This window comes from Lepidochelys kempii, chromosome 9 (genome assembly GCF_965140265.1).
Source record: "Lepidochelys kempii isolate rLepKem1 chromosome 9, rLepKem1.hap2, whole genome shotgun sequence".
In the NCBI taxonomy this organism is placed as follows: domain Eukaryota; kingdom Metazoa; phylum Chordata; order Testudines; family Cheloniidae; genus Lepidochelys; species Lepidochelys kempii.
Genome location: NC_133264.1, coordinates 11,724,315 through 11,747,990, shown reverse-complemented (window position 1 = coordinate 11,747,990; position 23,676 = coordinate 11,724,315). Strand labels below are relative to the sequence as shown.

The 23,676-nt window shown below is 45.7% G+C and overlaps 2 protein-coding genes and 1 long non-coding RNA gene across 3 annotated transcripts in view; 1 reads left to right on the top strand and 2 right to left on the bottom strand.

Moving 5' to 3' along the window:
* LOC140917151 (uncharacterized) overlaps positions 1-15,548 on the bottom strand; it is a 31,164-nt gene extending 15,616 nt beyond the window's left edge. Inside the window, exon 1 of the long non-coding RNA XR_012160723.1 lies at positions 15,345-15,548. This is a non-coding gene — a long non-coding RNA (uncharacterized lncRNA). The remainder of the gene's footprint in view (positions 1-15,344) is intronic.
* LOC140916968 (uncharacterized) lies at positions 3,452-5,229 on the bottom strand. Its single transcript, XM_073358866.1, has 2 exons — positions 4,674-5,229; positions 3,452-4,085 (listed from the first exon to the last, which is right to left on the bottom strand). Exons 1-2 carry the CDS (start codon positions 5,227-5,229, stop codon positions 3,565-3,567), a joined length of 1,077 nt encoding a protein of 358 aa, XP_073214967.1. The 3' UTR covers positions 3,452-3,564.
* Positions 15,454-23,676, top strand: part of LOC140917150 (mitofusin-1-like) — an 80,759-nt gene continuing 72,536 nt past the window's right edge. Inside the window, 6 exon segments of the mRNA XM_073359322.1 lie at positions 15,454-15,552; positions 16,806-17,136; positions 18,178-18,246; positions 19,097-19,204; positions 21,207-21,338; positions 21,668-22,597. Of these exon segments, the coding sequence (XP_073215423.1) occupies positions 18,189-18,246; positions 19,097-19,204; positions 21,207-21,338; positions 21,668-22,597 (1,228 nt within the window). The 5' untranslated portion in view covers positions 15,454-15,552; positions 16,806-17,136; positions 18,178-18,188.

Below are 23,676 nucleotides of genomic sequence, written 5' to 3'. Positions count from 1 at the left end.
TGTAATTGAAATCAATATATTTGAAAATGTAGAAAAGCTATAAAAATATTTAATAAATTTCAATTGGTATTCTATTGTTTAATAATGTGATTAAAACTGATTAATTGCAATTCTTTTAATCACAATTAATTTTGAGTTAATCATGTGAGTTAACTGATTAATTGACAGCCCTAATTATTTGTATTAAAGTAGCACTTATAGGACTCAATTGAAATTGGGCCTGTTTTGCTAACAGCAGCAGTAGCTGCTGCTCCTCTCCCTGGCATGGATGAGCAGTGCTCTCCATCGCTTTTTGGCAGTTGGAGGAACACCACCTCATCTTATTCCACTCTTTCTATCCACTGGATATTGTAGCAATTTTTAGATTGGTTACAATCTAACCTCAGTGACCTTGTAACATTAGTATCTATATAATAAGATTTCAGGATTGCCACTCAGAAGCCTAGAATATCTGTTGTCAGTGTGCAGCAAGGGAAACCTCGGCAAGCCTGGCTGACAGCTCTTTTTGTTTAGACTATCACCAGGGTCAATCATCAGCCATTTTTAAACTTGTAAATTTTCCCATAAACAAAATGGCCACCATTTCCTATTACTGTCAGTGGGCCTGAAGTCTGCAAGATGGCCACCATTTCCCTATAGTTAGTGTGCAGGTGAAAGCTAGGCTGCCCTTAGTAAAATTGGCTACCACCTCCCACTGTTTAATTGAATGGAAGGAATCCATGTCCACAGGCAAACTAGCCATGACTCTATAGTTCAAGCGGCTAGACGGGACACAGGGACCGAGAGGACTAGCACAGCCACTGTGAATGGGGTGAGTGAGGTGGAACAGGGCCGTGGGTGGAGCAAGAGGCAGATTTACAGTTGCAAGGGGATGTGAGAGCCAGAGGAAGCCTGAGGGGGTGCAAAACACAGTGATGGGGGGGATTGGATGGCAGCTCCCCCTGCTAAACTCTCATGAATTGATTGCAAGTCCTCCTGCAGGATTTTGGCACGTGCAGGAGAAGCTGTCATGATAATAAGAGCAACTCCTCCAATACTCTGATTTTCAGGGCTGTGCACGTAGGGAAGCTGTGCGTGAGAGCCTGGGGGCTGACTTCACAGACGGTCCCAGAGCAGTGGAAAGAAGGAGTCAGAGAAATGGTGTTGCTAGGTCCCAGACCAAGAAAGCTCAAGGGAGCAGAAGGCAGAGAAGTGTTGCTGCTAGGTTGAGACAATACATGGGGAACTGCCTTCCATTTCCTCTCTTAGGGTATGTCTACACTACAAAATTAGGTCGAATTTATAGAAGTCGGTTTTTTTGAAATCGGTTTTATATATTCGAGTGTGTGTGTCCCCACAGAAAATGCTCTAAGTGCATTAAGTGCATTAACTCGGCGGAGCGCTTCCACAGTACCGAGGCAAGCGTCGACTTCCGGAGCGTTGCACTGTGGGTAGCTATCCCACAGTTCCCGCAGTCTCCGCTGCCCATTGGAATTCTGGGTTGATATCCCAATGCCTGATGGGGTTAAAACATTGTCGCGGGTGGTTCTGGGTACATATCGTCAGGACCCCGTTCCCACCCTCCCTCCCCCCGTGAAAGCAAGGGCAGACAATCATTTCGCGCCTTTTTTGTCTGCTGCCAGCCAAAGATGTAAAGGATAGATGGAGTGGGTCAGAACAAGAAATAGACCAGATTTGTTTTGTACTCATTTTCCTCCTCCCCTGTCTAGATCACACTGCAGTCAGTCACAGAGAAGGCGCAGCGAGGTTAATCTAGCCATGTATCAATCAGAGGCCAGGCTAACCTCCTTGTTCCAATAACAACGATAACTTTGGTGCACCATTTCTTATTGGAACCCTCCGTGCAGTCCTGCCTGAAATACTCCTTGATGTACAGGCACACCCTTTGTTGATTTTAGCTCCCTGAAGCCAACCCTGTAAGCCGTGTCGTCAGTTGCCCCTCCCTCCGTCAGAGCAACGGCAGACAATCGTTCCGCGCCTTTTTTCTGTGCGGACGCCATACCAAGGCAAGCATGGAGGCCGCTGAGCTCATTTTGGCAATTAGGAGCACATCAACCACCACACGCATTATCCAGCAGTATATGCAGCACCAGAACATGGCAACGCGATACCGGGCGAGGAGGCGACGTCAGCACGGTCCCGTGAGCGATCAGGACATGGACACAGATTTCTCTGAAAGCATGGGCCCTGCCAATGCATGCATCATGGTGCTAATGGGGCAGGTTCATGCTGTGGAACGCCGATTCTGGGCTCGGGAAACAAGCACAGACTGGTGGGACCGCATAGTGTTGCAGGTCTGGGACGATTCCCAGTGGCTGCGAAACTTTCGCATGCGTAAGGGCACTTTCATGGAACTTTGTGACTTGCTTTCCCCTGCCCTGAAGCGCATGAATACCAGGATGAGAGCAGCCCTCACAGTTGAGAAGCGAGTGGCGATAGCCCTGTGGAAGCTTGCAACGCCAGACAGCTACCGGTCAGTTGGGAATCAATTTGGAGTGGGCAAATCTACTGTGGGGGCTGCTGTGATGCAAGTAGCTCACGCAATCAAAGATCTGCTGATATCAAGGGTAGTGACCCTGGGAAATGTGCAGGTCATAGTGGATGGCTTTGCTGCAATGGGATTCCCTAACTGTGGTGGGGCTATAGACGGAACCCATATCCCTATCTTGGCACCGGAGCACCAAGCCGGTGAGTACATAAACCGCAAGGGGTACTTTTCGATAGTGCTGCAAGCTCTGGTGGATCACAAGGGATGTTTCACCAACATCAACGTGGGATGGCCGGGAAAGGTGCATGACGCTCGCATCTTCAGGAACTCTGGTCTGTTTCAAAAGCTGCAGGAAGGGACTTTCTTCCCAGACCAGAAAATAACTGTTGGGGATGTTGAAATGCCTATATGTATCCTTGGGGACCCAGCCTACCCCTTAATGCCATGGCTCATGAAGCCGTACACAGGCAGCCTGGACAGTGGTCAGGAGCTGTTCAACTACAGGCTGAGCAAGTGCAGAATGGTGGTAGAATGTGCATTTGGACGTTTAAAGGCGCGCTGGCGCAGTTTACTGACTCGCTTAGACCTCAGCGAAACCAATATTCCCACTGTTATTACTGCTTGCTGTGTGCTCCACAATATCTGTGAGAGTAAGGGGGAGACGTTTATGGCGGGGTGGGAGGTTGAGGCAAATCGCCTAGCTGCTGGTTACGCGCAGCCAGACACCAGGGCGGTTAGAAGAGCTCAGGAGGGCGCGGTACGCATCAGAGAAGCTTTGAAAACCAGTTTCATGACTGGCCAGGCTACAGTGTGAAAGTTCTGTTTGTTTCTCCTTGATGAAACCCCCCGCCCCTTGGTTCACTCTACTTCCCTGTAAGCTAACCACCCTCCCCTCCTCCCTTTAATCACCGCTTGCAGAGGCAATAAAGTCATTGCTGCTTCACAGTCATGCATTCGTTATTCATTCATCACACAAATAGGGAGATGACTACCAAGGTATCCCAGGAGGGGTGGTGGAGGAGGGAAGGAAAATGCCACACAGCACTTTAAGCACAGCACTTTAAAAGTTTACAACTTTAAAATTTATTGAATGACAGCCTTCTTTTTTTTGGGCAATCCTCTGTTGTGGAGTGGCTGGTTGGCTGGAGGCCCCCCCACCGCGTTCTTGGGCGTCTGGGTGTGGAGGCTATGGAACTTGGGGAGGAGGGCGGTTGGTTACACAGGGGCAGCAGTGGCAGTCTGTGCTCCAGCTGCCTTTGCTGCAGCTCAACCATACACTGGAGCATTCTGGTTTGGTCCTCCAGCAGCCTCAGCATTGAATCCTGCCTCCTCTCATCACGCTGCCGCCACATTTGAGCTTCAGCCCTGTCTTCAGCCCGCCACTTACTCTCTTCAGCCCTCCACCTCTCCTCCCGGTCATTTTGTGCTTTCCTGCACTCTGACATTATTTGCCTCCACGCATTCGTCTGTGCTCTGTCAGTGTGGGAGGACAGCATGAGCTCGGAGAACATTTCATCGCGAGTGCGTTTTTTTTTCTTTCTAAGCTTCACTAGCCTCTGGGAAGGAGAAGATCCTGTGATCATTGAAACACATCCAGCTGGTGGAGAAAAAAAAAGGGACAGCAGTATTTAAAAAGACACATTTTATAAAACAGTGGCTACACTCTTTCAGGGTAAACCTTGCTGTTAACATTACATACATAGCACATGTGCTTTCGTTACAAGGTCGCATTTTTGCCTCCTCCCACCGCGTGACTACCCCCTCAACCTTCCCCCCTCCCTGTGGCTAACAGCGGGGAACATTTCTGTTCAGCCACAGGCAAACAGCCCAGCAGGAATGGGCTATACTGAGTGTCCCTGAAGAAAAGCACCCTATTTCAACCAGGTGACCATGAATTATATCTCACTCTCCTGAGGATAACACAGAGAGAGAGAGAACGGATTTTGGTTGAATGCCAGCAAACATACACTGCAATGCTTTGTTCTACAGTGATTCCCGAGTATGTGTTACTGGCCTGGAGTGATAAAGTGTCCTACCATGAAGGACGAAATAAGGCTGCCCTCCCCAGAAACCTTTTGCAAAGGCTTTAGGACTACATCTAGGAGAACCACAAATGCCAGGGCAAAGTAATCCTTTCACATGCTTGCTTTTAAACCATGTATAGCATTTTAAAAGGTACACTCACCAGAGGTCCCTTCTCCGCCTGCTGGGTCCAGGAGGCAGCCTTGGGTGGGTTCGGGGGGTACTGGCTCCAGGTCTAGGGTGAGAAACAATTCCTGGCTGTCGGGAAAACCGGTTTCTCCGCTTGCTTGCTGTGAGCTATCTACAACCTCCTCCTCCTCCTCATCTTCTTCGTCCCCAAAACCTGCTTCCGTATTGCCTCCATCTCCATTGAAGGAGTCAAACAACACGGCTGGGGTAGTGGTGGCTGAACCCCCTAAAATGGCATGCAGCTCATCATAGAAGCGGCATGTTTGGGGCTCTGACCCAGAGCGGCTGTTCGCCTCTCTGGTTTTCTGGTAGGCTTGCCTCAGCTCCTTCAGTTTCACGCGGCACTGCTTCGGGTCCCTGTTATGGCCTCTGTCCTTCATGCCCTGGGAGATTTTCACAAAGGTTTTGGCATTTCGAAAACTGGAACGGAGTTCTGATAGCACGGATTCCTCTCCCCAAACAGCGATCAGATCCCGTACCTCCCGTTCGGTCCATGCTGGAGCTCTTTTGCGATTCTGGGACTCCATCATGGTCACCTGCAGCTTGCCACGCTGGCCAAACAGGAAATGAGATTCAAAAGTTCGCGGTTCTTTTCCTGTCTACCTGGCCAGTGCATCTGAGTTGAGAGTGCTGTCCAGAGCGGTCAGAATGGAGCACTCTGGGATAGCTCCCGGAGGCCAATACCATCGAATTGTGTCCACAGTACCCCAAATTCGAGCTGGGAACGTCGATTTAAGCGCTAATCCACTTGTCAGGGGTGGAGTAAGGAAATCGATTTTAAGAGCCCTTTAAGTCGAAATAAAGGGCTTCACTGTGTGGACGGGTGCAGGTTTAAATCGATTTAACGTTGCTAAATTCGACCTAAAGTCCTAGTGTAGACCAGGGCATAGGGGTAATTGGAATCTCCCTCTGAGCAGCTAAGGAGATGTGTGCATTTCTGTGTGTATTAAAGGTTGACTTTTCAACCTGAAATTCTCTCTCTCACATTCACAGATGAATAAAGGGAGTTTAAAAGTCCAAAAAAGAAAAGGAGTACTTGTGGCACCTTAGAGACTAACCAATTTATTAGAGCATAAGCTTTCGTGAGCTACAGCTCACTCCATCGGATTCATACAGTGGAAAATATAGTGGGGAGATTTTATATACACAGAGAACATGAAACAATGGATGTTACCATACAGACTGTAACAAGAGTGATCAGGAAAGGTGAGCTATTACCAGCGGGAGAGTAGGGGTTTGGTGGGGGGGAACCTTTTGTAGTGATAATCAAGGTAGGCCATTTCCAGCACCTGACAAGAACAGTAGGGAGGGAAATAAACAAGGGGAAATAGTTTTACTTTGTGTAATGACACATCCAGTCCCAGTCTTTATTCAAGCCTAAGTTAATTGTATCCAGTTTGCAAATTAATTCCAATTCTGCAGTCTCTCCTTGGAGTCTGTTTCTGAAGTTTTTTTGTTGAAGAATTGCCACTCTTAGGTCTGTAATCGAGTGACCAAAGAGATTGAAGTGTTCTCCGACTGGTTTTTGAATGTTATAATTCTGGACGTCAGATTTGTGCGCATTTATTCTTTTATGTAGAGACTGTCCAGTTTGGCCAATGTACATGGCAGAGGGGCATTGCTGGCATATATCACATTGGTAGATGTGCAGGTGAACGAGCCTCTGATAGTGTGGCTGATGTGATTAGGCCCTATGATGGTGTCCCCTGAATAGATATGTGAACACAGTTGGCAACGGGCTTTGTTGCAAGGATAGGTTCCTGGGTTAGTGGTTTTGTTGTGTGGTGTGTGGTTGCTGGTATTTGCTTCAGGTTGGGGGGCTGTCCGTAAGCAAGGACTGGCCTAACTCCTAAGATTTGTGTGAGTGATGGTTCGTCCTTCAGGATAGGTTGTAGATCTTTGATGATGCGTTGGAGAGGTTTTAGTTGGGGGCTGAAGGTGATGGCTAGTGGCGTTCTGTTATTTTCTTTGTTGGGCCTGTCCTATAGTAGGTAACCATGATTTCAACAATTTCCATCCCACCATCAACCTCAGCCTGGACCAGTCCACACAAGAGATCCACTTCCTGGACACTACAGTGCTAATAAGCGATGGTCACATAAACCCTATACCAGAAACCTACTGACCGCTATGCCTGCCTCCAGCTTTCATCCAGACCACACCACATGATCCATTGTCTACAGCCAAGCTCTACGATACAACCGCATTTGCTCCAACCCCTCAGACAGAGACAAACACCTACAAGATCTCTATCAAGCATTCTTACAACTACAATACCCACCTGCTGAAGTGAAGAAACAGATTGACAGAGCCAGAAGAGTACCCAGAAGTTACCTACTACAGGACAGGTCCAACATTTCAGTTTGACAATGTGCATGTTTTGGATTTGTATTCCTTCTCTGTTTAATATTTTCTTGCAGCAGTCAGTCACATATAACTTCACAAATTACACACGTGCAAATAGCATGGCCTTTCTGCTTGTTAAGCAAACATTGTACTGTTCAATGCATTGCCATGAAATTGAATTTCACATTAGACACACCTATTGATATATATCAAGTTTTCACTGTTTTAAAAGAGCTAAACAGGAGCCTATTTAGAACAGAGATAAGTTCCTGCCATGGGCAAACCACAACTGGGTCATAAGCCTCAAAGCTGCAAAAAACAGGATGAACTGTCTGAATTTGCTGGGTCTTTTCTATGCTTTTTCTGAAAGGTGTGAAAATATATGAGCCAAGCTACAGAAGATGGTAAAGTGAAATGTTCAGCTGATAAATTGTGCTTTGCAACTAAACAAAGGAGTTAATTGCAGACTTCAGGCAGTTACATTTTACCCACAAAAGACATGACATTAGATACAGAAGCCATCCTGAAGTACTCTAGTTATGAATAACATACATTTATCCTCTTAGTAGACTAAAATATGCAAAATATAATGCAGTGAAGCCATTGCATGCTTTGTGATTAAACTGACAGGATAGTCTATTTGGGGGGAAGGGTACACTGAGGCAGGGAGCTCCATTAACATGAAATTAATGCTCTGAAGTTTCCACTCAAAATATTCAAAACAACCTTTGCCTGGCTTCCATTTAATTTTGGGCCCAATTCCAAGTGCAATGAGTGTTTCCCATTCCCCCTACCCAGCTCTTGGATGAAGGGAGCATGGAGTGAGGCTGTCACAAGCATTCATGCTCCATCTCCTGCGGAGCCTGCTTTGTCCACGTGCAGCAACACTGTCCACTCCCCGTGTACTCTTCACCACCTGCCCATACTCTGCTCCCATGTCTTCCTATTTTCCCCTGTTCCAACTCCTGTGTATTGTAACTATGTCCCATTCCCCCAGACCCAGAATACCATATTTCATTTCTTCCATCTCTGTTCTGTTCCCAGGCCTCCTGTACCCAACTCTTCTCTTCTTCAGCCAACTCCCACATATAGCTTTTGTGACCCATACCCCTTATGTGCTCTGTGCTTAGACTTACCCATTGTAATACTGATGCACCCTCACATGTTGCCTGTTTGTTATACCAATAAAATAAAAACCAGCAGCATCTTATTAAAGAGGAAAAGGCAAAATACCACATTTATTGCGAATACAGAAAGAATCATAGTAAGCAGTTAGTTACAGCTATAACATTCCATTCAATCTCATATTTATTTACACATTCATTCATATACACACACACAGGTTCTGCAAGGTTGTTATCATAGTAAGCAGTTAGTTATAGCTATAATATTCCATTCAATCTCATATTTATTCACACATTCATTCTCACAAACACACACACACACAGGTTCTGCAAGGTTGTTATCATAGTTACCAGCCTTAGAGTTGCTCATGCCAAGCCACTGGCCAGGTGGCCTGGACATGAGGAGGGAGCAGGGCCTTGTCACATGCTCATCTGATGCTCCTGGAAGATGGTTTGCAGAATCAGACCCCAAAGTTCTCACTTTTTAGAGTCTATTTTTATAGGAATTCCTTCCTATGCCAGTCTATGGGAATTGCTTCATCATGCTGTTGCTGAATCAATCAGCAGATAGCACATTCCTGACGGCTCCCTGCTGCTAGATGTTATCTTGTTCTTTGGTTCTCCCATTCTTGAGGCTGTTGGGTGGATTCCAGTCTGCCCTCCGGGGGTCCTCTGGTTATTTCCACTTGACGCCTTCTTCAGCCGATGGACACTGGATTCTTAGGCTGGCACCTCCCTGATCATTCAGTTATTATCCACACCAAGCATCCATCCACATACATCCTCTATCTCTATTTTAATCACAATTGTTAATACAACAAAAGGGCGGGGAGTCTCTGGGTGCTGTTTCTGTTGTTAGAGTATTGCTTTGAGTCTCTCTCTCTGTGAATTGCTTTGAGAACAGACTCTGTCTTAGAATGTACTAACACAATTAGCAGCTTGCAAGTTTCACACATAGAGGGAGAGAAACAGTACCAATAACCAAGAGACCTCTTAATTAGTAATACCCTGGAATTTAAACTATGGGGAATCAAACTCATTTGTGATTTTAATACAGAACTTCTTTAATATGTTCAGAACTTCAGGGCTGCTCGTATTGCCTGGCAGGCTGCTCTCTTAACCTCTAGAGCCCACTGAGGCCAGCCTGACTGGTAGACAGCCACCTGAACCTGCATCTCTTGCTCTGTCCCCTCATGGCCTGGCAACAAATCACAACAGAAGACTCCAACCAGCAGGGACTTCAGCCACCGCAGTGCCTTCACCTCCTGCTCTAGATCCAGCTCTGGGTCTGCTTGCACAATCACCCCAACCAGGGCCACTGGGATTAGGTACATCTCTTCAGCTGCTGTAGCATCTCCAGCAATCGGTCTAGCCCAACCCAGCGTGTCAAGGAGGAGACTCTGCACAGGAAGAAGATAAGCTGTGAGTAGATTCTGTCCTGGTGCCTGGAGCAGCCGAATTCATGGAGTGAGAGGCCTCTCTCAGCCCTGCGGCTGGTCACTTGATTACAGGCCACTGTGCTAGTCGCACGGAATGCTGGTATGGGGAACTTAGCAAACACTTCCTGTTGAAACTCTTCCACTGTGTGTTGGCTCTGCAATTCCCCGACCAGGTGTACATTATCCCCCATCATAAACTGCAGGGTCACAAACTCCAAATCTGTCTTCTCATCTTGGGGAAGAGCAGAAGTGACAACCACTGCCAACAGGTCCTTCACCAGCTTCATGCCAACTTCCTGGCCTTCCCAAGCCCGCTCCGTGACCTCTGCCTGGGCTCCTCCATCCAGCTCTGTGACTTCCACCTGGGCTCCTACAGCCAGCTCCATCCTCTTCCCTTTGTCTCCTCCAGCCTGCTCCATGACCTCTACCCAGGCTCTTCCATCCAACTCCATGATCTTCCCTTGGGCTCCCACAGTCTGCTCTGTGACCACTTCTTGGGCTCTTCCATCCAGCTCCATGATCTTCTCTTGGGCTCCCCCAGCCTGCTCTGTGACCTCTGCCTGGGCTCTTCCACTCAACTCCATGATCTTCCCTCGGGCTGCCGCAGCTTGCTCTGTGCCTTCCTCCCAGGCTCTTCCATCCAGCTCCATGATCTTCCCTTGGGCTCCCATAGCCTGTCTGTGATTTCCTCCTGGAGTCTTCCATCCAGCTCCATGATCTGCCCTCGGGTTCCCCCAGCCTGCTGCATGACCTCCTCCCAAGCTCCCCCTTCTCATTCCATACGCCTCTCCTGAGTTCCTCCATTCATCTCCATAATGTCCACTCAGGCTCTTCCCTCCTGTTCGGCTTTTTTCTGGCTCCCTCTTTCCTCTCTCCATTTCCTCCCACCTCTGACTGTTGATAACTTGTTGCTAGCGATGTGGACCCTTTGGTGTCACAATACATACCCACCTGACTCACTCCTTCCTACAGTAGAGGCTGAAGGTACACATCCTCATTCTCCTTCATAGCCTTACACTGACTTTTTCCCAAAAGCCTTTTTCAGGTCAATAAACAGGCAAAGGTAGATAATGTGAAACCTTTCCCTGACCAAAAAATCAGTTATATCAATGGTTCTCAAACTTTTGTACTGGTGACCCCTTTCAAATAGCAAACCTCTGAGTGCGACCCCCCCTTATAAATTAAAAACACTTTTTTATATATTTAACACCATTATAAATGCTGGATGCAAAGTGGTGTTTGGGGTGGAGGGTGACAGCTCGTCCCCATGTAATAACCTCATGACCCCAGGGGGTCCTAACCCCCAGTTTGAGAACCTCTGAGTTTTACCCTTTGGATTAAAAAAAAGAAATAGGCCCACTCTACAAAAAGGAACTGAAGGATCCACCTTGATACACAGTCCTGCCCATCTGATATCTGAGAGAACAGGAAAAAGAAAACAAGGAAAATACCTTTGGAGAAAGGAAAGAGACTCCAGTACAGCCTCACAATATCTGGCCTCCATCTTGCTACCAAATCAGAAATGGACAGCATTAAAAAATGGGCACGTGTAGTCACAGATCCATCTTGATTAATTTTGGCTACACTTCGATACCATTACATCAAACAATGCCATTGATGTTGATTAGCATTTCATGAGAGGCAGCTGCTGTCTGTGTTCAAAGGGATATGCTGGGAATGTGAGTGATATGGGGATATGCTGGGTGTGTGAACAGGAACCTGTATCTCATCACCAGGAGAGAATGTAGAAATAACACAATGTGAATATCCAACAGATTGTCATGGAACAAACCCTCAGCTAATCCAATGGTTTGATTGGGACAAACATTTTCTCCTCAATTTCCTGCCACTGAGAAATATTTCTTGGCTAGGCCCAACTGCTTGTTTCTCTATCTCCTGGTCTCATTTCATGTGCTCTTGAATGACAGATTTTCTCTACAGTCAGTAGCCAACATGGATACTATGAAGAAAGGAGCATCAGAAATATCCAGAATAGATCAATTAGATTATGAATGTATAAACACACATTCTGGTTTCAGAGTAACAGCCGTGTTAGTCTGTATTCGCAAAAAGAAAAGGAGTACTTGTGGCACCTTAGAGACTAACCAATTTATTTGAGCATAAGCTTTCGTGAGCTACAGCTCACTTCATCGGATGCATACTGTGGAAAGTGTAGAAGATCTTTCTATACACACAATTGCTGCTATTACCAACAGGAGAGTGGCTTTGTGTGTGGGGGGAGGGGGGGAAGAGAACCTGGATTTGTGCTGGAAATGGCCCAACTTGATTATCATACACATTGTAAGGAGAGTGATCACTTTAGATAAGCTATTACCAGCAGGAGAGTGGGGTGGGGGGAGGTATTTTTTCATGCTTTGTGTGTATAAAAAGATCTTCTGCACTTTCCACAGTATGCATCCGATGAAGTGAGCTGTAGCTCACGAAAGCTTATGCTCAAATAAATTGGTTAGTCTCTAAGGTGCCACAAGTACTCCTGTTCTTTTTACATTCTGGTTTATTTATCAAAAGTGAATGTGAGAATCCCATCCAGATCTCTGAATGAACATAGTATACACTTAAATTAGTACTTAAAAACAAACAGCAAACACACATAATATACACTCTACTTGCACTATTGAAGTAAATGAGATTTTTGACACTTACTGCACTGGACACAGGAATAGGCCTAAAGAATAGACAACACTTGCAGATTTACAGAAGGAAAGAGAAGACATGACATAGGTATAAAATCAATGCGAAATGAGAATTAGGACAAGACATAAATATTCTCTCATAGCACTGTTAACATCTTTAATATCTACATGTTGGCTTCTTGACAGTGACTCTCTCAAGATCATTATTACATAGCCATTTTTTTCAAGGTATCCCTCAGACTGCACAAACCTTGCTAGCATGGAATCCCACCCCAACAAACCCTGGTTTGGTCCTAGGTAAGCTCCCATAGCAACGTTCTAGGGGTAGTAACATTCCAGTGGAGACACTGCTACTTAAAGTGACAATTCTTCCCTTAACCCTGGCAGATAAAAATATAAGACACATCCACACAAATGAACACACACAAATACACTATTCTGTGAAGTGAAAGGTGGCACCTCTAGCAGTTTAGTGCCCCCCATGGCGTGCTGGGGCCTTGGCTCGGCATTGACCCAGAGGGAAGAGTAGCACCAACTGAGTTACAACAGCACCTTTAAGAAGCAGCAATCAGTTCCATAGAATCCTAGAATATCAGGGTTGGAAGGGACCTCAGGAGGTCATCTAGTCCAACCCCCTGCTCAAAGCAGGACCGATCCCCAACTAAATCATCCCAGCCAGGGCTTTGTCAAGCCTGACCTTTAAAACCTCTACGGAAGGAGATTCCACCACCTCCCTAGGTAACCCATTCCAGTGTTTCACCATCCTCCTAGTGAAAAAGTTTTTCCTAATATCCAACCTAAACCTCCCCCACTGCAACTTGAGACCATTACTCCTTGTTCTGTCATCTGGTACCACTGAGAACAGTCTAGATCCATCCTCTTTGGAACCCCCTTTCAGGTAGTTGAAAGCAGCTATCAAATCCCTCCTCATTCTTCTCTTCTGCAGACTAAATAATCTCAGTTCCCTCAGCCTCTCCTCATAAGTCATGTGCTCCAGCCCCCTAATCATTTTTGTTGCCCTCCTCTGGACTCTTTCCAATTTTTTAACATCCTTCTTGTAGCGTGGGGCCCAAAACTGGACACAGTACTCCAGATGAGGCCTCACCAATGCCGAAGAGGGGAATGATCATGTCCCTCCATCTGCTGGCAATGCTCCTACTTATACAGCCTAAATTGCCGTTAGCCTTCTTGGCAACAAAGGCACACTGTTGACTCATGTCCTGAGGTTCCTTCCAACCCTGATTCTATGGGGCCCTAAGGGACATATAGCGTCCACTGTAACCCTTAGGTCCTTTTCTGCAGAACTGCTGCCTAGCCACTTGGTCCCGAGTCTGTAACAGTGCATGGGATTCTTCCATCTTAAGTGCAGGACTCTGCACTTGCCCTTGTTGAACCTCATCAGATTTCTTCAAGCCCAATCCTCTAATTTGTCTAGGTCCCTCTGTATCCTATCCCTACCCTCCAGTGTATCTACCACTCCTCCCAGTTTAGGGTCATCTGCAAACTTGCTGAGGGTGCAGTCCATGCCATCCTCCAGATCATTAATGAAGATATTGAACAAAACCAGCCCCAGGACCGACCCATGGGGAACTCCACTTGATACTGGCTGCCAACTAGACATGGAGCCATTGATTGCTACCCGTTGAGCCCGACAATCTAGCCAGCTTTCTATCCACCTTATAGTCCATTCATCCAGCCTATACTTCTTTAACTTGCTGGCAAGAATACTGTGGGAGACCGTATCAAAAGTGCTCCTTGGGGGAAGGGTGTTTATTTTTTTTTTAAGATAAAAAATTAATAGGATCATCATTTAAAAAGAAGAGAAAATAAAATACAGCGTCAGTGGGAAAAGTAACTCCATGGGCTATCAGGCTGGGGATGGGAGTTTGGTTGGGTTTCTCAACCACAGGGTCCATCTATAAGGGCTATGTGGGGGAACAGCTCCCTTGGGTAGTGTCCGGATGAGGGTGGGATCCCTTAGTTCTCCTGAGGATTCCATATGTAAGAGTGCTATGGGGAAAGGGCTCCCTTAATTTCCTTCTGGGGTTGTTCCCCCCCCAAGGAGATTTCTATGCATATGGGGTTGGGTTCCTTTGTTCCCCTGGGGGAATGATGGCATGGCTATGGGCATGGGTTCCTTCAGTTTACTTGGAGAAGGTGGTTCTCGGGGCTGGGGGGGGTAGTTACCTGTGGTTAGCGGCATGGCTTTTGGGGTGGTTCTCCTGAGGGGTGGGTCCTCTGTGAGGGGTGGCATGGCTATGTGTCTGCACTGGGTCCCCAGTGAGGGTATACTATGGAACTGCTCCTCTGGGGGTATAGATATAGGGCACCATGGTAACTGGGCTGGGCCCCCAGGGGGTATGGCAATGGGGCAGTATGGCTATAGGGCTGGCACCCCAGGAGGTATGGCAATGGGACTAGGGCCCCGAGGGGGGAGGGAAATGGCTGGGGGGAGTATGGCTATAGGACTGGGCCCCTGGGATATATTGCTATGTGGTTAGGGCTCTGGGGCGAGGGGAATGGCTGGGGAGCTATGGCTATAGGGCTGGGGCCCCAGGAGGCATATGGCAATAGGGTTAGGGGCCCAGGGGCGAGGGGAGCAGCTGGGGTCCCAGAGGACATATGGCTATGGGGCAGCATGGCTTTAGGGCTGGGGCCCCAGGAGGCATATGGCAATAGAGTTAGGGCCCCAGGGCGAGGGGAGCGGCTGGGGGGGGTATGGCTATAGGGCTGGGGTCCCAGGGGACATATGGCTATGGGGCAGCATGGCTATAGGGCTGGGACCCCAGGAGGCATATGGCAATAGGGTTAGGGCCCCGGGGGGAGGGGCGTGGCTGGGGGGGGTATGGCTATAGGCCTGGGCTGCCAGGGGACATATGGCTATGGGGCAGGGGCCCCAGCGGGCATATAGCAATAGAGTTAGGGCCCCGGGGGGAGAAAAGTGGCTGGGGGGTATGGCTGTAGGGCCGGGGTCTCAGGAGACATATGGCTATGGGCGGTATGGCTATAGGGCTGTGCCCCAGGGCGGGTATAGCTATAGGGCTGTAGCCCCAGCCGGGGTGGCGAAGGGCCTGGCGGTTACCTGGGAGGGGGAGGGCGGGTTCCACTCCACAGCAGCCTGCGCGGCTTTCCTCCCGCCGGCTGCGATAAGGCGGCGGTGCCGGCAGGGGGCGCAAGGGGCTCGCCTACAGGGTGGCTGCGCCTGGGCCTAGCCCCGTCCCGCCCCTTCCCCTGCGGCCACGGTCGGTTCCGGCGGCGGCTGGGGCCTGCAGCAGGGCGCGGAGCGGAAGGTGAGCGCGGGGTGCGGGCTGGGCTGGGGTGGGGTGCCGGCCCGCCCGGAGTAACCGCGGACTCCTCCGTCCCCATGGCCCCGCCTGGGCCCCCCCCCTTCCAGCCCCTCTTCTCAGCTTCTGGCCCCAACGCTGCCCCCCCGCTGCCCCATCGCCCTCCCCACGGGCCCCCGTTCCCGGCCCGCCAGGCCGCGTTTGCTCTAAAAGTCCCGCTGAACCGCGCAGGGCAGCGCGCCTTCCCTCCCCGGCGGCCCCGGCTTCCCTGGGGACTTTCAGGTCCCGCTGGCAGCCTCCCGGCCCCGCGGGTTGCCGTGTGGCAGCCCCCGGCAAGCTTGTTTCCCCCCCCCCTTTCATTGTCCCCCACACCCTGGGGGGCTGTGTCTCATGGGGTGGCGGGGGGCAGCTTCTGGCTTAGCTCTGGGGCAAGGCTCCTAGCAAAGCTCTCTGCGTATCGGTACAATCATGTCTAAGAAAACCCCGCATTAGGTAACCGCTTCTTGAGGCCAATTAAGGCGTAGACTCCAAACACCACCCCCCCCCAAAAAAAAAAAAGCCTTGACTTCCCCCTCTCCAGCCACCTTCCCCCCAAAACCTGCGGAAATAGGCCCTGGGAGGCCCACAAACGCTGGTTGTGTCAGACCAGCAGAATAGAGTTCGAGACAAAGTGGGGTTTCATTAAAAATGTCCTACCTGTCCCCTCCCATTTACATCTGGAGCTGTTAGCTCTAGTGATCCCAACTTTTTGAGGTAGAATATGGAGCTGTTTCTTTCCTCCTTAATCTGTTCTCAGAATCCACTTCTGTGTGAGCTCCTCTTCCTCCTGACTAGTCAGGCCACAGTTGGTGTCACTGCCTAGAAGGGAAAACATTGTGTTTTGGGTCAGGCCCTGTATATGTATGTTGAGGCTGAGGAAGACCCAGAATATGATGTGTTCTGAGATTTCACCTCAAAGGAGGCTGTGTTCTATTGATGGCCAATATGTCACAGCTATTTCAAGAATCATCTCCATCTGTTTGTCTGTTGTAGGCTAATAAGGGGCAGCAAAAGGCAACAAGTTTCTGCAGAAGTTGAAATAAGCCCCTTTGATATATATATCTTGTATGACTCCCAACTTTTTATATTGCTTTCTGATTGATCTCTGATTTCCCTGTATTTGTCGGTATTTGGGATACTTCTTACTCTGATATTTTGCACTCCATGTTTCCAGGATTTTAAAATATTACTGCTGCATAACTTACGTTTTTCTCTTGCAGATACTTTCTCCACATTTGGATGTTGTATAGCAATCAATTTCTTAGATATTAGTCCTCTTGCTGATATTGAAGATTACCTCTAGTAAGTTGGGTGGGCCAGGGCTCTTTTTAGTGTTTTCAACATGTAAACATTTTATGCATTTTGGGGAGAAGTCCTCCAGAGTCTCCCCCAAAAAGCCCACTTCAGGGGTAATCTCCAACAAAAGATGGCAGGAGTTGGCTCTAAAAATGCCACTTCCTGTGTCATGTCGACCACTTGACAGTGACTCAAAGTGCTGATCGTCCCTCCTTATGGGGTGAACTCCATTACTCTTCTATCCCAAGGAATGAGGTATGAAACCAGAGTGTAGTGTGTGTGTGCTTAGCACTTGTTTCTGTCACAGTATTACAAAACTATTCGGGATGGTGGGAGGCAAAAAATGGTAACTTGAGAGACATTGGGGCTTTCAAAAAAGCCTATGTCGTTAAGAAGCACAAGTCAATGGGACTAGTGCTTCGGGCTTGTCTACACTACTACTCTTGTCGGTATAACTTATGTTGCTCAGGGGCATGAAAAAAAAACCTCTGAGTGACATAAATTACACCAACAGAAGTGCCAGTGTGGACAGCACTATGGCAGCAGGAGAGCTTCTTCCACCAACATACCTATCGCTGCTCGTGGAGGTGGTTTTATTATGTTGACCAGAGAACTCTCTCCCATTGGCGTAGAGCGGTTACATGAGCGATTTTGCAGTGGCGCAGCTGCATTGGTACAGCTGCGACACTGTAAGCTCACTAGTGTAGATGTGGCCTTAGGCACTTTTGAAACCCATTAAGTATAATGTAGTCACCCAGCACCAGTGAATATATCTAAAAAGAAAACTATGGCCCTGACTCTTTTGGTAGCTCCATATGAGCAGATGTCAGTACCCATATGGCAGCCTCACTGAAGCCAAGCCCTCTGGTCATACCTGGGTGTCTGAGGCCACAAAGTGGTAAACCCTGCTCTGACCTCAGAACCAGGTATAGCTTGGGAAGCTGCAGTACAGCGTTCTTCATTCTGCTGTAGTGGTGTGTCTGTGCCTTGATTGGATGCATCCACCTCTACAGATGAGAGGGTAGTTCAGTCTCCATGCTCGTTCAACTTAAACCAAAAAAAAAAAAAAATAGGGACAGAACATGAATTTTTATCTTGCAGATTAGTGTCATTTCACACAGAATTGAACATTAGTTTAATTTTTGTGATAAGGAATTTAGCTTTTGGGGAGTCTGTTTCTGTGCTTTGCTGGTGTACTGAGATTAATTATTAATCTTTAAGCACTGATTCATGATTGCAAACCAGCAAAAATTGGTGTAACCAGTTCTTGGATATTGTCATTTTTAATTGGTTTAGGCTGAAGCAAAATGAATGAACATCCTAAAAAGAGGAAAAGGAAGACTTTACATCCTTCACGTTACTCAGGTGAGTCTACAGCTTGAACTGTTGACACTTCAGTATGTAAGTTACTGTAACTTTCCTCAAAATAAACCTCTCTTGTTTCCTGGAAAACTAAAATGCAAGAATTTGTGAAGGACTCATAAACTAAGAGGCGAATTCAAATACATTCATGTGAACGTACACTGTTCCTTTGAAAAAAGAACAGGAGTACTTGTGGCACCTTAGAGACTAACCGATTTATTTGAGCATAAGCTTTCGTGAGCTACAGCTCACTTCATCGGATGTAGCTCACGAAAGCTTATTCTCAAATAAATTTGTTAGTCTCTAAGGTGCCACAAGTACTCCTTTTCTTTTTACGGATACAGACTAACATGGCTGCTACTCTGTTCCCTATGAGTGCACCACTGTTAAACAATTTTAAAACTGTTCCATTTAAGCCAGCCATTGTTAATGTTTCTCTAGTCATTTGCTGTTCCCCATTTCCTCGGTGGCTTTGGGAAAGCTATTTAACTTCTGCGTCCCTATCTGTAAAACGGGGGCAAAGCTACTAACACAGGTGTTTAGGGGAGATTATCAAAAGTGTTGGTCTAACTCTGCTCCCATTGAAGTCAGGGAGTATTACTGTTGATTTCAGTTGGATCAGAGTTAGACTAATGTTGAGTGCTTTTAAAAAACATTAATGTCTGTACGGTGCATTGAAGATGTAAATCATTATATAAATGCTAAATATTTTTAGTATTAGGCCATCCATGGTCTTTTAAATTTGGATGCTGTCTACATCGATGTTACCACTGAGGTAAATGTGTGTGTATTTTAAAGGTATGTGTTGCTATATCAACTTGTGGTTTAAACACTTTTTTCTTTTTCTGTCTAGATTCTTCAGGTGTAAGCAAATATATAGACAACAATGGAATCTTTTCTGATCACTGCTATAGTGTCTGTTCTATGAAACAGCCAGACATTAAAATTTCTGAAAACAGAGGTAAGATTACCTTCCTAGTATATTATTAATCTCCTCTGACAAACACTTATCTAGGTGTATCAAAGTTCTGTCCAGAAAAGCAGCAACATAATGCAAAAAAATTCAACAACTTTCCTATGTAAGTACATTTAATTTTCCACTCTCCAAGACTGGCAGAAGGCTATTAAATAATTTTATTTGAAATTCTATTTCTCAATAAGGTATAACATTTTAATAAAAATATAGAAATATTGGAGGCCTGGCAGTTCCCGGTATTTATGACAACAATTGGACTTCACAAGTTAAAACATTTGTTGAATGGTGTCAAAATAATGTAAAGAAAGATTGGAGTCAGATGGAACAGGGTGCTTTATCAGAAATTTCTTTTAACTATTTGATTTGGGCATCTAAAGACCAACTTCATTATACAAGTGCCCACTACTTAGTGTTACCCTTAAGTATAGGATGGAGTGAATGTAAGGATACACTTCCTTTCTCTCTCCAATAAAATTAACACTGAATCTCCAGCATTATAATTGAAGTATTGGAATAGGAAGGACTGTGCAGTTGGAAGCATTGGAATAACTTTTGCTCTGCCTCTTTAGAAATTTAAAATTAAAAAGGATTGTAAAAGATTTTTCCGCATAATCAGCTATAGCTATTTACTGCTAAAACTTGTTTGCGGAGAGAGAAATTTATTAGCTTTTGAATCTGTTGGTCAATGTTAATCTGGGCATAAATAATTTCTAGAGCTCTCACATAGGTCTTTGTACATATTTCATATATAAAGAGAAAACAATGGAACTCTGGAATAAATAATTAGAAACTCCATTATCAGACATTTAGTGAAAAGCTGCTTAGTGTAGAGCAAACAATTCAGTTTATACCACAATACAGGAAAACCTCAGTAAAATTATGTATTAATGGTATTTAACTCAATCAGATTATACATAATACAGTATATGGCAGTGGTTCTCAAAGCCAGTCAGCCACTTGGTCAGGGAAGGCTCCTGGTGGGCCGGACCGGTTTGTTTACCTGCCGTGCTCGCATGTTCGGCCGATCGCGGCTCTCACTGACCACGATTCGCCGCTCCAGGCCAATGGGGGCTGCAGGAAGCAGTTGGCCTGGAGTGGCGAACTGTGGCCAGTGGGAGCCGCGATTGGCCAAACCTGCGAGCATGGCAGGTAAACAAACTGGTCTGTCCCACCAGGGGCTTTTCCTGAACAAGCGGCGGACCGGCTTTGAGAACCACTGGTATATGGCACAGTCTCGAATGTTAAGATGACTATTTTTAATGTGGCATAGACTCGCTTTTTAAAATATATAAAAAGTTCAACTTCCTTGGTACCCAGCTGTGTTAGAATGTTTTTTATCAGCTGACAAAAGTTACCCTATTACATGGAGGACAATTAATTTTGCACTTTTATTGGAAGTCAGGTGTGCTGTTTTTACCTACTGGGGAGAAAAGTGAGCATCCCCTCTATTAAGTTTAATAAACATGAAAGGTTAAACATTAGGAATCTTAAAAATGTCTGGTTTTCTTTTTTGAATTATGCTGGCCAATCAAGATTCAATTTTCAAACCTAGAGGACTCTATGCTATTTTCATTATTAGATAGTATTAACCCTGGGTGCACTTGTATTATTTTTGGACACTAAGGACTGATCTTCTGCATGACATAAAACAAAAATAATGTGAGTATAGTTTGATCAGGATTGACATAGAGTTGATTGTAGCTGCCCTTCTCCTAAATGTGAAGAAGCAGCCTACAGAGACTACCAGGTCCCAATACAACGTGCTTTATCTTGATTTCAGCAGTCTTACATCAGAATCAGGATAAAGCATTGCATGTCTGGCTACCAGTGCACAGAGAAGATGAAGGCCATAATGTTGTAGGGGTGGGTATTTTGATCGTAGAATTTAGTGGGTTACATTGTGTCCACAGTGCCATCATATTACAAAGAAATTTTTAGAGAACATTGGGATATAGAGAAGAAAACCAGACTTCCCTTATCCTCATAGGTAGATTCCATGCTCCTGCACAGACCCTAGATACTGATGATGATGGCAGCCCAGTGCATGCCGGGACATCTCATTGGAGTGGGGCACAGTCGAATGTCATGGGGTTGCACTTTACAGACCCAAAAAAGAAAGGTAATTGTAAAGGTATATTTGCAGAAATTCATGGGTATTGAAAAACTTTCTTTGAATTTGGGGGAAGTGTGTGTGTGTTGTCTTTCAATGTAACTGTAATAGAAAATGTTGATCATGAAGAAAATTTATAGATCTAAACGTGTAAGGGTGTTTCATTTAGCTGGTCTCCTTATTGAAAAGAAATTTGATTTTGGTGGCTTGAGGAAAATGTTAGCGTTTTTCTTTTGTAAACTGCTACAGGCGATGAAAAGCAATATTTCGACCCTTCTGCAACTTTTAGTTTTTGTTATTTTTAAACTATGGCTCGTATCTTTTATTTTCTCTTGTAGAGAAAAGTGCTAATAATGGAATTTATAAAGACATGTGTGAGTCTCCTATATTTGGTGACAGTCCAACTGAAGAGGAGAAACCCATAGATATTCAAACCATAGAAATTTCGACTACAGAAGTTAATGCTGTAGAAGTTCATGATATAGAGACGCAAACTGTTTCACCTGAAAAGCTAGAAGTTGAAGACATTGAAGAAATACCTGTTGAAAGCTGTAAACTTTTTGAGAAGAACCAGGCCTTGAATATCACTGCTCAGCAGAAGTGGCCTTTGCTGAGAGCAAACAGTAGTGGCCTATACAAGTGTGAGCTGTGTGAGTTTAATAGCAAGTACTTCTCTGATTTAAAGCAGCATATGATCCTGAAACATAAGACATGTACAGATACCAATGTCTGCAGAGTATGTAAAGAGAGTTTCTCCAGCAAAGTTCTGCTGATTGAACATGTAAAAATACATGAGGAAGATCCCTACATCTGTAAATACTGTGACTACAAAACAGTGATATTTGAGAACCTCAGTCAGCACATAGCAGATACTCATTTCAATGACCATCTTTATTGGTGTGAGCAGTGTGATGTGCAGTTCTCCTCAAGCAGTGAGTTGTACCTGCACTTCCAGGAACACAGCTGTGATGAACAGTATCTGTGTCAGTTTTGTGAGCATGAAACCAATGATCCAGAAGACTTGCATAGCCATGTGGTGAATGAGCATGCATGTAGATTAATAGAGTTAAGTGATAGCTATAGCAACAAGGAATGTGGACAATACAGCCTCATAAACAAAATTAGCTTTGACAAATGCAAAAACTTCTTTGTATGCCAAGTGTGTGGCTTTAGGAGTAGGCTACATACGAATGTCAACAGACATGTAGCGATTGAACACACCAAAATATTCCCCCATGTTTGTGACGACTGTGGGAAAGGCTTTTCAGGTATGTTGGAATATTGCAAGCATTTAAATTCTCATTTATCTGAAGGGATTTATTTGTGTCAATATTGTGAATATTCAACAGGACAGATTGAAGACCTTAAAACTCATTTGGATTTCAGGCATTCAGCAGACTTGCCTCATAAGTGTACCAATTGCTTAATGAGGTTTGGAAATGAAAAAGATCTTATAAGTCACCTTCAGATACATGAGACAGCTTGATGTTTTTTTCTTCTGTAGTCAATTTATTAGAATTAAAATGTATTTTCCATTGTGTTGTATGGTAATATTAAATACAGTTGTAATAGAGATTCTACAGTGGATAATTGTAATGCCGGTTGACTTTTTTTTTTTTTCCCCAACAAAACATGTTTAATGACTGGTATGTTTGTTTTTGGGAATTTCCTGGTGTTAGAGCTTGGGTGGGCAGGGAACAACTATATTTAAAAGATGATTGTTCAGTCACGTGGAGGGAGTTGCATGGTATAGTAGCCATTTTAAAGGTCATTCCATCTGCTAACATGTAGTGGTATGTGTGTTTGACATGAAGAACAGGAAGGCAGCTCTTTCTGGATAAGAAAAATGGAAGAGAAAACACATTTCTATTTTCACTCTTTTAAATCTGTACTTAATTTACTGTTACACTTTAGCAAACAGCGGTGTTTGTTCTCAATGGGATTCCCCAACACACATTAACCTCCTCAGCAGCTAAGTGAGTATACTCATCCTCAGTAAAGTTCACTGGGCTACTGAAGACATGTATGCTCTAAAAAGTGGCCTCGCTGCAAGCATCCATCTAGCACTTCCCTTAACAAGCCTCCAACCCTATATTCCTCCTGCTACACTGACAAGCCCTCCTACTTCCTCCACCATAACAAATTCCTAAATTTGACCTCTCTTAGCCAGTGTTCTTGCCCTAGCCCCACATTCACACTGTGCTGTCCTTTCTCAGTCAACTGTTTGATCCCAGCTTTGCTTTTAGCTGTGGAACTGTCCCACCGCTATCCCTTCCCCTGACAAGTGTCGCATTTTTCCCCATAACTGCCGCAGATCTCCCCCTTTTTTTCTATCTCTTTCCCATCT

Bases quoted from the DNA above. Each gene is read 5' to 3' on its own strand.
- LOC140916968 (XM_073358866.1), bottom strand. From the start codon at position 5,229: ATGATGGAGTCCCAGAATCGCAAAAGAGCTCCAGCATGGACCGAACGG. The intron at 4,086-4,673 runs GTGAGTGTACCT...TTTCTCCACCAG, and splicing joins AGGCGGAGAAGGGACCTCTG to CTGGATGTGTTTCAATGATC.